We start from the raw sequence: 14,576 nt of genomic DNA on the forward strand, positions 1-14,576 counted from the left end.
ATAACTGGCACCAGTAGGTATCCTGGGCAAAGGGACCTGGCTGGATGAAAGGGAGAGGAATTGTACAGGTGCACTGTTTATCTTTATTCCTAGATTAGGAGATGTGAGAAAGCTGGGAAATGAGAATCTTCCTTCTGCAGCCTTGATAAGGGGACTAATACCCACCACTTACGGGTCTGCTCCCTCTTAAGGTACCCTAGTGACTGGTAATTGAGCCCAGGAAGCAGACAAAAGAAAAGACTACCATAATATCTAAGGAACACAGAAATATCTTAGAAGAGGCTTTCATGAAATCAAGCCAACAGGGAACAAAAATAACTTAAAAAAATAAGATTAGGATGTAAAGACTGCAGTGGAGCACAAAAAGACTTTCTGAACTAGAAGATATGCTCTGCAGAGAAATTAAGTAGATGGAAAAGAGGTAGCACTTAAGTAATAGGAAGTAAAATTTCCAAGCTAAGTAAAAGGCATGAGTCTGAGGACTGGAAGGTTTGAGCAAGTTCTGGGCAAGGCAAATGAGTCATAGCTTGGTAAATTCCTGAAGTCTAAGAATAAAAAAAAAATCTTACACTCTTCCAAAAAGAAAGTACAAGTTACTTACAGAGGAAGAAGTATCATTGGGGCATCATCTTTTTCTGTAACACTTGAAGTAGAGAAGACTGAAGTGAATCATGTGAAGATTACCAGAAAAAGAAAAAAATAAAAACAAAAAAAGTGTACTAAGAATCCTGTAGCAAAGACTTACTCTCCTGTCAGAGTGATAGAAATATCTTTGAAGATATGCAAGGATTCAAAGGACATGTGACCCACATCTTTATCAGGGCAAAAGATATTAAGAAAAGATCTAACCAAACAATGAATGAATCAGCTTAAAGGCTTCAGGATGGAGGGAGAATGAAAAGGAAAAATAATGACAAACAAGGATCTGTATAATATATAATTAGTTACATTTGGATGGATAATAATAGACCATCTAGGACTGTGTAATAGGACTGTGCTTAATATAGAAGGGACTTATTTCAAGGGAAATGTTAATAATAGCCTGGAACCAAAAGTACTAAAGGAGAAAGAGGGGAAGTAAAAGTTTTCCTCAGGTCTCATATTGCTGTGTGAGAGTGGGAAGTGAAAGCATTCTAAAGATTTCATCCTGCAGTGGAGGAAGAACAGCAAGAAAATAGAGAATATGGAGGAAATAGTTGGACACTTATTCTCATATAATCGGTCTGACTATGGGTGACAAAAAGGAGGAGGAAGCTGGTAGAATGGAAGAGTAGAGCTCCTAAGTTAACAAGGAAAATAAAAGAACTGGATGGCAACTTAAGCTTAATAATTAATACAAAAGAAATGGGGGTGGGGGATGAAATAAATAATAAATGTTAAGTGAAATAAAAGAAAAAGTCACTGATGACCTGTTTGCTAAATACAATATGTATTTTTCAGCCTATAAGTTCAGTCTTGTTTGACCTCTTTGCAACCTTTGGCAATTTTCATCCCTCCTTCCTTCTTGACACTCCTTCCTTGCTTGGCTTTCATGACAGTACCTTCTTCCGGTTTTCCTCCTCCTTCTCTGACCATTCCTTCTCAGTTGCTTTTCAACCTCTCTTCACTTCGATGGCCAGTATTCTCCTGGGTTTTGCCCCACAGCCTTTCTATAGACTCTCTCAGTGATTTCATCTACCTCCCAAGCTTCTGAGCACCACCTACCATGGAGGACTCCCAAACTCAGTAGCCTAGGCTTTTGAGCTCTAAACTGACAGGGCCAAAGACCAAAGGGCTCCACTTGGAGGTCCACAGGAAGCTCAAACTCAATATATCCAACCTTTCCTCAAGCTGCCTGCTCCTGTATTCCCTAAAATCAAAGCAAGATGAAACAATATCCCTTACCAAGTTGATGGAAGAGAGTACCATATCATCTTACTTTTCATTGATGTATTAGTGTTAGCAAGATTTTGCATTCATATTTTGTTGATCAACTGTGCCTGTGCATATATGCATGTGTGTGTGTATGTGTGCGCGAGTGTGTACACAAATCCTTCCCCTGCTTGATATTCTTTATACTCCCTTCCTTCCTCCCTGCACTGTGCCTTAATTTGGGTCCCCATCACGCCTCAGCTAGATCACTGCAGCACTTTCCCTAGTGCTCTTCCTGCTCCCAGTCTGCTTGTTTATGTACCTAAATTTGACTCTTCAGTCTGAGTGATCAAAAAAATCTGATCATGTCACTTCTTTGCTTAAGATATTTCCATTGTTTCCTACTGCTTTCAGAGTAAAAACCAAGCTTGTTGGAATGGTTCACACAGGACTCTCCATGATCTGACCCCTGCCTATTCTTACTGACCCGATCTCACCATTCCACATTGTGCCTTATATTCCTTCTTAAGCTTCTAGGAGGTATTTGCTCCTTCTCTGCTTCCTGCCATTGCCACACTCATCTCTATGGCTGTTTTTCCCTTCTTCCCTTCTCTATCTGCCCAATAATTTATTCTTCAAAATTATACTAAGTAAAATAAGTCAGAGAGATGCAAATAATATCACTTATATATGGAACCTAAAAAAACAAATCAAAAGAACAAACATAAAACAGAAACAGACTCACAGATACAGAGAACAAACTAGTGGGTGGTTGCTAGAGGGAAAGGGAGTGAAAGATGGGTAAAATAGATAAAGGGGATTATGACATACAAACGTAAAGTAATAAAATAAGTTTTTTTTTTTTTGGTCTTTTTGCCTTTTCTAGGGCAGCTCCTGCGGCATATGGAGGTTCCCAGGCTAGGGGTTGAATTGGAGCTGCAGTCACTGGCCTACACCAGAACCACAGCAACGTGGGATCTGACCTGTGTTTGCGACCTACACCACAGCTCACAGCAACTCCAGATCATCAACCCACTGAGCAAGGCCAGGGATCGAACCCGCAACCTCATGGTTCCTAGTCGGATTCATTAACCACTGTGCCATGATGGGAACTCCAAGTAATAAAATAAGTTATGGGGACGTAATGCACAGCATAGAGAATATGTCAAAAATATTGTAATATGGTGACAGATGGTAACTAGACTCTCAGTGGTGATCATTTCATAATGTATACAAATACTCAGTCACTATGTTTTATATCTGAATCTAACATAATATTTTATGTCAACTATACTTCGATGAAAAAAAAACACCTCAACTGTCCTCTGGTGTCCCCTCTGGGAGCTTTCCTCACCCATGATCCCACCTCCCAAGGAGGGCCGCCCTAACTATGTGCGCCTACTGCAATTGTGCTTACCCATCATGGTGTACCTGCCATCATTTTATTTTTATTTTTTATTTTTATTTTTTGTATTTTTAGGGCCACACCCACAGCATATGGAAGTTCCCAGGCTAGGGGCCTAATCAGAGCTACAGCTGCCAGCCTACACCACAGCCACAGCAGTGCTGGATCTGGGCTGCATCAGCAACCTAGACCACAGCTCATGGCAATGCCAGATCCCTAACCCACTGAACAAGACCAGGGATCAAACCTGAATCCTCAGGGATACTAGTTGGGTTCATTATTGCTGAGCCACACCAGGAACTCCCCCTTCCATTATTTTATAATTGCCTTTTTACCTGTCTATCTTCCTGTCAGGCAGTGAGCTCCTTAAGCATAGGCCCACCTCTTGCTCATCATTATATTCTCAGAATTTAATGCATGCCTGGCATGCAGTAGATATTCAATGTATTTTTGAATGAGTAAGTGAATACCTGATAAAATGAAATACCTTTGCTGTGGTTTCTTTCTGAGGTCTCCCATCCTGACTATAGGATTCACTCACTGAAGGGGAACTGATAAAATTTCAGATCACCACCCCCTCTGTCCAGTGAGAGAGGGTGCTCCTTTGAGAAGCTTTCTCCACCCCAGGTGGTATTTGAAGGGGGTTCTCTACTTCTGCTTACCCTGTAAAATTTCCCTGCCTTTGGCCCTGGCCTTCTTGACCTTCCTGGGGGAGCACTATAATACCGATGTCTTCCCCAAAGGGTCCTCTCTGTTCCATAAGAGGCTCCAAGCCTGAATGTCCAAGTAGATACTGAAAAGGGGCAAAAGTTCCAGAGGCCAGTCAGTTCTAAAGCTTGTGTAGTTGACATCCTCTCCCCTTCCTGTTTGCTGTTGCCTGGTTCATGATGAGTTTGTGGTGGGGTCCTGTGTGCTAAAGCTGGAGCCTCCTGACATAATGCTTCAGGGTATGTTAATGTGGACTATGGGCTGTGATGGCAAGAGCCCAGCATCCTGGAATGGAGGTCCAGAAGGCAGGAGGCAGGACATGACTCAGACCTGTGTGGAAGTGTATTAGGGCCTTTCAGAGAAACAATCAATCGGATGTACATACAGATAAGTATAGATAATATACATAGTCTCTATATGTCTCTCTCTCTCACACACACACACACACACACTCACAGATTTATTATAAAGAATTGGCTCACGGTATTATGAAGGCTGACAAGATGTGCAGGGTGTTGGCAACCTGGAGACCCAGAACAGCTGATGGTTGGTTCCAGTCTGAATGACAGCAGACTTGAAACCCAGGAAAAGCCCATGTTTCCATTCAACGCCTAAAGAGGAAAAAACCAGTTTCCCAGTTTGAAGGCAGTCAGATAGGAAGGTCAGCCTTTTTGCCCTATTCAGGCCTTCAACTGGATGAGGCCTACCCACATTAGGGAGGGCAATCTACTTTACTCTGCTTGACAATTTAAATGTTAATCTCATCTTAAAACACACTCAAAGAATCACCCAGAATGCTTGGCCAAGTAGCTGGGGACCCCTGTGGCCTGATCAAGATGACAATAAAATTAACTGTAACAGGGGGTAATAGAGTGAGCAGGTGACTCCAGCTGTTGGAAGACCTGCCACCCCCAACCCCCACAACATCCTCAGATCTCTGCCTTCTAATTTAGGCTTCCCAGAGAGAGTGGTTCCACCTCTTAAGAAGTGTTTCTGGAAATTTATGGAGTCATTTGTCACAATGATGAGAGTGGTAGTGCCACTGGCATTTAGTGGACATGGGCAGAATTACAGTGGTCAGCACAGTACACACCACACAGGACTGTCTCACATGACTTTCAAATGTCCCATTGGCTGTTCCTGTCTGTGAAAATCCTGTTCATAATTATCTGGGTCTAGCATTCAATTCCATATTACATATAAACAAAAAGAATTTTTTTTGCAATTATAATGTACATTGAATTTTTCAGGAGTGTAAAATTGAGTGAGAGGGGTACATTCTGTGCAGAATTTTATTGAGCGTTGTTCACCATTCTGGAAAATATTATGAATGGTGATGCCAATCACAGTAGTTAAATGGTCCTTAAAATACACTTAAATCTTTGAGCATTTATATGTATCACACCCATGGTCATTCTGCACGTAGGGGCAGACATTCAGCTACTCATTAGGTCTTCCAGTGTAGCTGTGCACACTTTTTTCCAGGTATTGACATAATAATTATTTTACTATACAATGCTTTTCCTTGTTCTTTGATTATAATGCAGTGAATTATTTTACTTTTTAAAAAATTATAGATTTTAGAGGGGAAATTTTTTGCATAGGCAAATTGCATTATCTATGTTTTTCACTTGAGCATAACAAAGGGAGAGTTACAAGTGATTTGTTATAAAAAGAGCATTGGGATTAATGTGACTGAGAGCCACTATTCCAAGAGAGCCTGTGTCTCTGAGAAATGGCCATCTGTCTGTCACTCCCAGGCCTGGCCCCAAGGGGACTATATTGTGAGGAGACTGGGCCCCTAATAACTTAATCTTTCACTTTGGAGTAACTTCAGAAATTAACAAATCCCTTGGCAAGTGACTGATATCTCCTACTCCTAGTGTCACTGAGATATTTGTTTAACCAAGGGATGGAAGGATCAAGAAGATTCCTGCCTAGTTTCTTCCAGGAGCTTATAGGCTCTGCCTCCTCCTTGAAGGCCACCTAGATCACCTCCAACTCAAGGAACCTCTTTCTCCCTTCCCTTGATCTGCCCAAACTTGTTCCATCTTTATTTCATGCATTCATTTCCTAGCTCCTCAAATGGACTGTAAATTCCTTGAGGGGAGAGATTGAGGTGTCCTGTATCCTAAGGTGCTCATTAAGAATGTCAAATGAATGAATGAGTGAATAAGTGAAAGAATGCATGGTGTAGAGGGACTCTTGGCTAGCTCTGCTAATTTAATCCCAGTGTCTGGAAATCAAATAGAAGGAACTGTTTTGTGCTTTCTAACCAGCCAGCTCACCAGCTAAACCTCTAGTGGTGCCTTGGACTTTAATCAGGAATTTAATTAGCCCTGGCACCTGATTCTGGAAGGAATGGAGAACAGCAATGAGCTCAAGCAGGAGAGATCTGGGCTGTCACCAGCATGACATATGGCACCATGTATCACCTGCCAGCTTCCATTTAGGGCTGGACTAAATCCTAGGTTATTTTACTTCTCAAAGTTAGAAGTGTTTATTTTTTTTGAGATGCTAGATAAGTAAGACCTTTTATTGACTGCCTGAAACCAAAAATCTCAGCCGTTTTTGGATGATTAGGAGTGTATACAAAGTAGCTGGAGGTGCAGTGCATGAAAGGAACATAGCTCTGTATTTGGATTCAAGAGATCAATGTGATCCCTAACTTTTCCACCAACTAGCTATATGGCCATGGATAAACAAGTTCATATTGCCAGGTTAAGTCTACGAGTCAATGAAATGCAGTAAACAACCATTTAAAGGAATTACACAGTGATGTGTTGGTAGAGGCACATATACCATGAAGCTGAAGCTGCTTAGGCTTTAAAGACCCTCATTACACTGGCCCTTCCCAAGGTCCCAGGCTTTGAGTTTGGAAAACAACGCTGCCATAGGTACACTGTTCCTTTCTTTAAGTACTTTGCAAAACTTTAGATAATTCTGATTTTAAAATGTGTGAAAATCTATATCCGTGGGATTTACCAGTATAATATTTAAACTTGAGCCACATTTTATACTTTATTGTAGTGGAGAATTGTCCCAGCAAGAATTTTTTTTTTACCATAAGGTCCATATCATGTCACCATTAGTTTTGATATAGTCACATTACTTCTCCAGGAGTTCTGGACATTTGACTTAAATATTGAGATACACTTTTCTTCCTTCATTTCCCTGTATGTGCATTGCTTCTGGCCTCTTGGAAGCCACGGCTGGGAGGTGCTAGCTATATAATGCATTGAGCTGACAGTGTTCGGTAAAACAGGGCCTTACCCCATAGTAACCTGATTTGCACACCTGCCTTAATCAAACTGAGAGGATGTGGGGTGGGGGTGCTTAGTTATTTGTTGGATGAGCATGAGAGCCGTGCTCCATTTGTTAGCCCAAGGAGACAGAGCAGAGAAAGCAGATGGGTGGAGGAGGGGAATATCTTTAAGCTGAAGGTTCTTACAATGGAACTTTTCTTCCAAGGCTTCTCAGTGCTCACAACCTCTCTACTCTGCCAGCCACAACCACCCACAGGGCATCTGTCCTCGGCGTTCTTTTCAGAACCACCATAAGGGCCTTGCCCTGCCGCAGCTTGGTTTGGGTACCCACCCCATTCAAACTGGGACCGTTTATTTGGGCTCAGGAATTCTCTTAATTACTTTGTTTTTCTTGTTTACTGGTATTTTATTTCCTTTGTGGGAAGGAGAGAAAGAACTGGTTTCTTTCTTTGTTTATTCTTTCTGGTCATTTTCACCAAAAATGAGGTTATAGATCCACTTCTGACCTCAGTATGGGTCAAAGACAAGCCCCAGCATTTTGTTGTAGTTTTGCCTAATGACCTTTGTTTTCCCACTATAATCACTTCCCCAGATTTATGACTGACTAGGATCTGTATAGCTGGCAGTAAAAACTTGAGATTAGTGGACACCTGAAATGGATTTCCAGTTAATATTGTTTGAAATTTACATTTTCCACTTATGTCTATTCTCATTTAATTTCCCCATGTTCATTTGTTAGTTGGATTTAAATCTGCGTATAGTTTTAAAACAGCTTTGAATTTGCCTTTTATCTGTTTGGTTCCGAATTACCTTTTAGTTTATATTATTTTACTTCTCAACCAGTAGAACCAGGTTCTACTCCATCTCTGATCAGTGTGTGACCTTGTCCCTTGGCATGCTTTACATCATCACACTGGGGCTTAGTAAACACAACGGTCCCTCTCTTTACAATGTTCAAGTGTCCTATGAATTGGTTTTGTTTTATCCACTCTTGTTTCTGATGGCATTTTTAGAATAATTTTCAAACTTATATGGGAGCACATTGTCATCATCTGAGCCTAACGGTAATTAGGAGTAGCCAGAATAGTTGCCAGCATAGTGTTTATGACTTCATAAATATTAATCTTGGGAAGTTCTGAGAAACACATTTAAATAAGGAGATTGTCCATCGTGTTGAGGGTTGGAGGGCTGTCCTCTGACTAAGGGGAGGATGTGAGAAGAGCCCCATTCCATGGGCTGCTGGGTTTTAAAATAGTACCATCTTGTCATCACGCTGCCTAGTCTTTGAGGGGACTAAGAGATGCTGTGAATCAGGTCAGAAAGGCCACATTTTTGTGTAGGTTTAAAAAGCAAATCAGAGGAGAGGAGGTAAGATGGTGGAAGAGTAGGGGGACACGCTCGCCCTCTCCCACAAACACAACAAAAAAAACCCACATCTACAGGATAAACAACTCGCACAGAACAGCAACCAATCGCTGGCAGAAGAACCTAAACTCCAATAATGGCAAGAATTTTGTGACATTACTAGGTAAAACAAGAGAAAAGAGGAGAGTGAAAGAAGGTGAATCTGAGTGGGATGGGCACTCCTGAAAGGGAACTGCGGAGAAAGGGATCCCACATCCTGGAAAGTCACCTACTCAACGACAGAAAGATCAACCAAACTGGGGGAATCTCCAGATGCAGAGAAGAGTGTAGCAGTAAGTTGGAGTTCTGAAAAGCAGAGTGAGAACCGAACAGATCATCTGAACTACAGGCACAGTCACCAAAAATTGAGGCGCCTGGGTTGGGGCTGGGCACCGAGACCTCGGCTCCAGAGGTTAGTCCCCGGGAAAGGGCTGGGGGGCAGGGTGGAGTGGAGACTGTCTGGGAGGCTAGAAAATAGAGCGTCACAGGGGGAGGGAGCAATACACTAAGGGCGGGGAAGTGGAAAACCACATCAGAGGGAACCTGGGAAAAGAGCCGGGTCTGTGCCAGTGTTGGGGAGGGGAGAGAAGAAGGGGTGGGTCCCCATAGAATACTCCCCACGCCAGAGTGAGCTTACTGGCCAGCTAGCTATCAGAAAGCTGTGCCTCCCAGTGCATCCCCTCCCCCCACCCCCACCACCCCTTACGCACACGCTGGACCTGGAGCTGCCTGCCATCTGGGAGGGCTGGCCTCAACAATTGCCTGAAGCCTACCACCACAGGGGCTGTCCCTGCCCTGGCCTGCCTGCCCTTTGGAGGGGCTACACCCCTGCAGAGCAGCACCAAACACTGCCAGCCCCTGGGAAAAGGCCTGCAGCCCAGAAAAGCTAGAACAAGCTTGGCCGGGCCATGAAAAGATCTGCCTAATTCTTGGACAGTCCTTCCGAGTCGGGCTGCCCTGGGGAAGAGCCTCTTGGGTTCGAAGCAGCCCAGCTAGCCACTCCAGCCCTTGGGGGGTGCCGCACTCCCACAGAACAGCTGCACAGGACTGCCAGCTCCCTACAGGAGCCCCTGCAGCCCAGAAAAGCTAGAACAAGCTTGGCCATGCCATTAAAATATCTGCCTACATTCTCAGACAGTCCTTCTGAGTTGGGCTGCCCTGGGGAAGAGCCTCTTGGGTTCTCAGTGACCCAGATAGCTATTGCAGCCCTTGGGGGGTGCTGCACTCCTGCAGAACAGCTGCCCAGCACTGCCAGCACTCTGCAAGAGCCCCACAGCCCCAAAACACCAGAGCAAGCTCTGCCCAGCTGAATGAAATCTGCTCCCATCGTGGTGTGGACCTCCCAGTCCTATCTGCCCTCAGGAAGTCCTCCTTTTTTTCAAAGAGACCCTGTTAGCCCCACCAACACTCCAGAAAAGCCACACTGCCTCAAAAAAGACTGACCAACAACACCAGCCCTCAGTAAATATTCCACAGCAGTGACAAGGCAAACACTGCCCGGCAACAGAGGGTGCAACTCCACCAGGAAAAAGAAAACAAAAAGCAAGATGAAGAAGCTGAGAAACCACCCACAGTTAAACCAACAGGAGAACTCACCTAAAACAGTCAACAATGAAACAGATCTCTGTAGTCTGACGACCTGGAGTTCAAAAGAGAAATAGTGAAAATACTGAAGGAATTAAGAGAAGATATGAACAGTAATGCAGACACCCTCAGAAAGGAACTAGAAAATATAAGGAGGAGCCAAGAAAAACTAGAAAATTCATTTGCAGAGATACAAACAGAACTAAGGGCAGTAAAAACCAGAATGAATAATGCAGAAAAACGAATCAGTGATATGGAAGATAGAATAATGGAAATAACCCAATCAGATCAGCAGACAGAAAACCAAATCAAAAAACATGAAAGCAATATAAGAGACCTATGGGATAATATAAAGCGGGCCAATCTACACATAATAGGAATTCCAGGAGTAGAAAAAGATAAGGGAATGGAAAATATATTTGAAGAAATTATCACTGGAAACTTCCCAAATCTAAAGGATACTGAGTTCAAGGTACAGGAAGCACAGAGGGCCCCAAACAAGTTGAACCCAAATAGACCCACACCAAGACACATCATAATAAAAATGGCAAAAGTTAGTGATAAAGAGAGGATCCTAAAGGCAGCAAGAGAAAAGCAGAGTGTTACCTATAAGGGAACCCCCATAAGATTATCAGCTGATTTCTCTACAGAAACACTACAGGCCAGGAGGGAATGGCAAGAGATATTTAAAGTGCTAAAAGGAAAAAAATATTCAACCTAGAATACTCTATCCAGCAAGAATATCATTTAAAATAGAGGGAGAAATAGGAGTTCTGGTCGTGGTGCAGTGGTTAACAAATCCGACTAGGAACCATGAGGTGGTGGGTTCGGTCCCTGCCCTTGCTCAGTGGGTTAAGGATCCGGCGTTGCCGTGAGCTGTGGTGTAGGTTGCAGATGCAGCTCGGATCCCATGTTGCTGTGGCTCTGGTGTAGGCCAGTGGCTACAGCTCCGATTCAACCCCTAGCCTAGGAACCTCCATATGCCGCCGGTGCGGCCCAAAGAAATAGCAAAAAGACAAAAAAATAAAATAAAAAAATAAAATAAAATAAAATAGAGGGAGAAATAAAAATTTTTTCCAACAAACAAAAGCTAGAAGAATAGAGCAATACAAAACCCAGGCTAAAAGAAATACTGAAAGGTCTTCTCTAAACCAAAAAGAAAGGAAGGAAAGAAAGGGAGGAAAAAGAAAAAAAAAAAAAAAAGAGGAAGAACTAGTATTGAGGAAACCACAATCAGAGAGCAGTCACTCAAATAAGCCAGCATATAGATTTAATCGTGAACATGTTGCAAACAAAATCAAATTAAAGAGAAAAAAAAAGAGTCATCAAAATCGTAAAATGTGGGCAAGGGATGTTAGGAAATAAATAGACCCTTTTTGTTTGTTTCTTTGTTTGCTTGTTTCTCTTCTTAATTTTAATATAGTAATGAAGTGTTTGAACCTATAGGACCATCAGGCTAAAACACAGAATTATAGGAAGGCATTAGCATACTTAAAAAACAGGACAACCACAAGCCAAAACCAAACATTGCATTCGCAAAAAAAGAAAAAAAAAAAAAGCAGATAATAACTGGAGACCATCCAACCAAAAAAAAAAAAAAAAAAAGAAAGCAAGAATGGAGAACCATAGAATCAACTGGAACACGAGGTTCAAAATGGCAATAAATAATCATCAATTATCACCTTAAATGTCAATGGACTGAATGCCCTAATCAAAAGACACAGAGTGGCTGAGTGGATAAAAAGGCAAAAACCTTCAATCTCCTGCCTACAAGAAACTCACCTTAGGACAAAGGATACATATAGATTGAAAGTGAAAGGGTGGGAAAAAACATTTCATGCCAATAGACATGACAGGAAAGCAGGAGTTGCAACACTCATATCAGACAAAATAGACTTTAAAACAAAAGACATAAAGAAAGACAAAGAAGGACACTATTTAATGATAAAGGGATCCAGCCAAGGAGAGGATGTTACTATCGTCAACATATATACCCCAAATACAGGAGCACCCAGATACATACAACAAATATTAACAGACATAAAGGAAGAAATTGATGGGAATACAATCATAGTAGAAGACTTTAATACCCCCTCACACCAATGGACAGATCCTCTAGACAGAAAACCAATAAAGCAACAGAGATCCTAAAGGAAACAATAGAAAAGTTAGACTTAATTGATATCTTCAGGACACTACATCCAAAAAAATCAGAATACACATTCTTCTCAAGTGCACATGGAATATTCTCAAGAATCGACCACACAGTGGGACACAAAGCTAACCTCAACAATTTAGGAGCATAGAAATTATCTCAAGTATCTTCTCTGACCACAATGCCATGGAATTAGAAATCAACCATGGGAAAAGAAATGAGAAAAAACCTACTCCATGGAGACTAAACAACATGCTACTGAAAAACCAATGGGTCAATGAGGAACTCAAGAAGGAAATTAAAAACTACCTTGAAACAAATGATAATGAAGACACAACCTCTCAAAATCTATGGGATGGTTGCAAAAGCAGTGCTCAGAGGGAAATTTATAGTGATACAGGCCTTTCTCAAAAAAGAAGAAAGATCCCAAATTGACAACTTAACCCTCCACCTAAACGAATTGGAAAAAGAAGAACAAAAAAGTCTTAAAGTCAGCAGAAGGAAGGAAATTATAAAGATCAAAGAAGAAATCAATAAAATAGAGATTCAAAAAACAACAGAAAAAATTAATAAAACTAAGAGCTGGTTCTTTGAAAAGGTAAACAAAATTGACAAACCACTGGCCAGACTCACTAAAAAGAGGAGAGAAAGAACTCAGATAACCAAAATTATAAATGAAAAAGGAGAAATCACAACAGATACTGCAGAAATACAAAAAAACATAAGAGAATAGTGTGAACAACTATATGCCAACAAATTTGACAATCTTAAAGAAATGGACAATTTTCTAGAATCTTACAGCCTGCCAAAACTGAATCAAGAAGACACAGACCAACTGAATAGATCGATCACTAGAAATGAAATTGAAGATGTCATAAAAACACTCCCTACAAATAAAAGTCCAGGACCAGATGGCTTCACAGGTGAATTCTATCAAACATATAAAGAGGAACTGGTGCCCATCCTCAAACTCTTTCAAAAGGTTGAAGAAGAAGGAATACTCCCAAAGACATTCTATGAGGCCACCATCACCCTCATTCCAAAACCAGACAGAGATAACACCAAAAAAGAAAACTATCGGCCAATATCATTGATGAATATAGATGCAAAAATTCTCAACAAAATCTTAGCCAACCGAATCCAACAACATATCAAAAAAATCATACACCATGACCAGGTAGGGTTCATCCCAGGTTCACAAGGATGGTTCAACATATGCAAATCAATCAACGTCATACACCACATTAACAAAAGAAACGTCAAAAATCATATGATCATATCAATAGACACAGAAAAAGCATTTGACAAAGTTCAACATCCATTCATGATCAAGACCCTCACCAAAGTGGGTACAGAGGGAACATTCCTGAACATAAAGCCATTTATGATAAACCCACGGCAAATATAACACTCAATGGGGAAAAACTGAAAGCCTTCTCACTCAAATCTGGAACAAGACAGGGATGCCCACTCTCACTACTGCTCTTCAGCATAGTTTTGGAAGTCCTAGTCACAGCAATTAGACAAACAAAAGAAATAAAAGGCATCCATATAGGAAGAGAAGAGATAAAACTGTCACTGTATGCAGATGACATGATACTATACCTAGAAAACCCTAAGGACTCAACCCCAAAACTACTTGAACTGATTCATAAATTCAGCAAAGTAGCAGGATATAAGATTAACATTCAGAAGTCAGTGGCATTTCTGTATACCAGCAATGAAACATTAGAAAAGGAATACAAAAATACGATACCTTTTAAAATTGCACCTCACAAAATCAAATACCTCGGAATACACCTGACCAAGGAGGTAAAGGACCTATATGCCGAGAACTATAAAACTTTAATCAAAGAAATCAAAGAAGATGTAAAGAAATGGAAAGATATTCCATGTTCCTGGATTGGGAAAATCAACATTGTAAAAATGGCCATACTACCCAAAGCAATCTACAGATTCAATGCAATCCCTATCAAATTACCCATGACATTTTTCACAGAACTAGAACAAACAATCCAAACATTTATATAGAACAACAAAAGACCCAGAATCGCCTAAGCAATCCTGAGAAACAAAAACCAAGCAGGAGGCATAACTCTCCCAGCCTTCAAGAAATACTACAAAGCCACAGTCATCAAAACAGTGTGGTACTGGTATCAAAACAGACAGACAGACCAATGGAACAGAATAGAGAACCCGGAAA

At 41.3% G+C, this 14,576-nt stretch overlaps 2 protein-coding genes across 25 annotated transcripts in view; one reads left to right on the top strand and one right to left on the bottom strand.

Annotated features, from left to right (window-relative positions):
* The window catches only part of GLDN (gliomedin), a 162,786-nt gene that overhangs the window by 120,200 nt on the left and 28,010 nt on the right, over nt 1-14,576 (bottom strand). For 18 of the 19 annotated variants that reach the window (XR_014811346.1, XR_014811347.1, XR_014811320.1 and 15 more), the window contains one exon: nt 4,447-4,575. The exons of the other annotated variant lie outside the window; for it this stretch is intronic. Coding sequence is in view for 9 of the 18 variants with exons in the window: in XM_084970090.1 (XP_084826216.1) it covers nt 4,447-4,575 (129 nt within the window). In the remaining 9 variants the exon portion in view is untranslated. The remainder of the gene's footprint in view (nt 1-4,446; nt 4,576-14,576) is intronic. 19 annotated transcript variants of the gene reach the window in all.
* LOC403333 (cytochrome P450 family 19 subfamily A member 1) overlaps nt 1-14,576 on the top strand; it is a 188,118-nt gene that overhangs the window by 46,596 nt on the left and 126,946 nt on the right. The gene's annotated exons all lie outside the window — the stretch shown is intronic.

This window comes from Sus scrofa, chromosome 1, assembly GCF_054392235.1.
Source record: "Sus scrofa isolate SSC_HxYL_T2T_F1_AM1 chromosome 1, Sscrofa_HxYL_maternal_Yorkshire_Landrace_v2.0, whole genome shotgun sequence".
In the NCBI taxonomy this organism is placed as follows: domain Eukaryota; kingdom Metazoa; phylum Chordata; class Mammalia; order Artiodactyla; family Suidae; genus Sus; species Sus scrofa.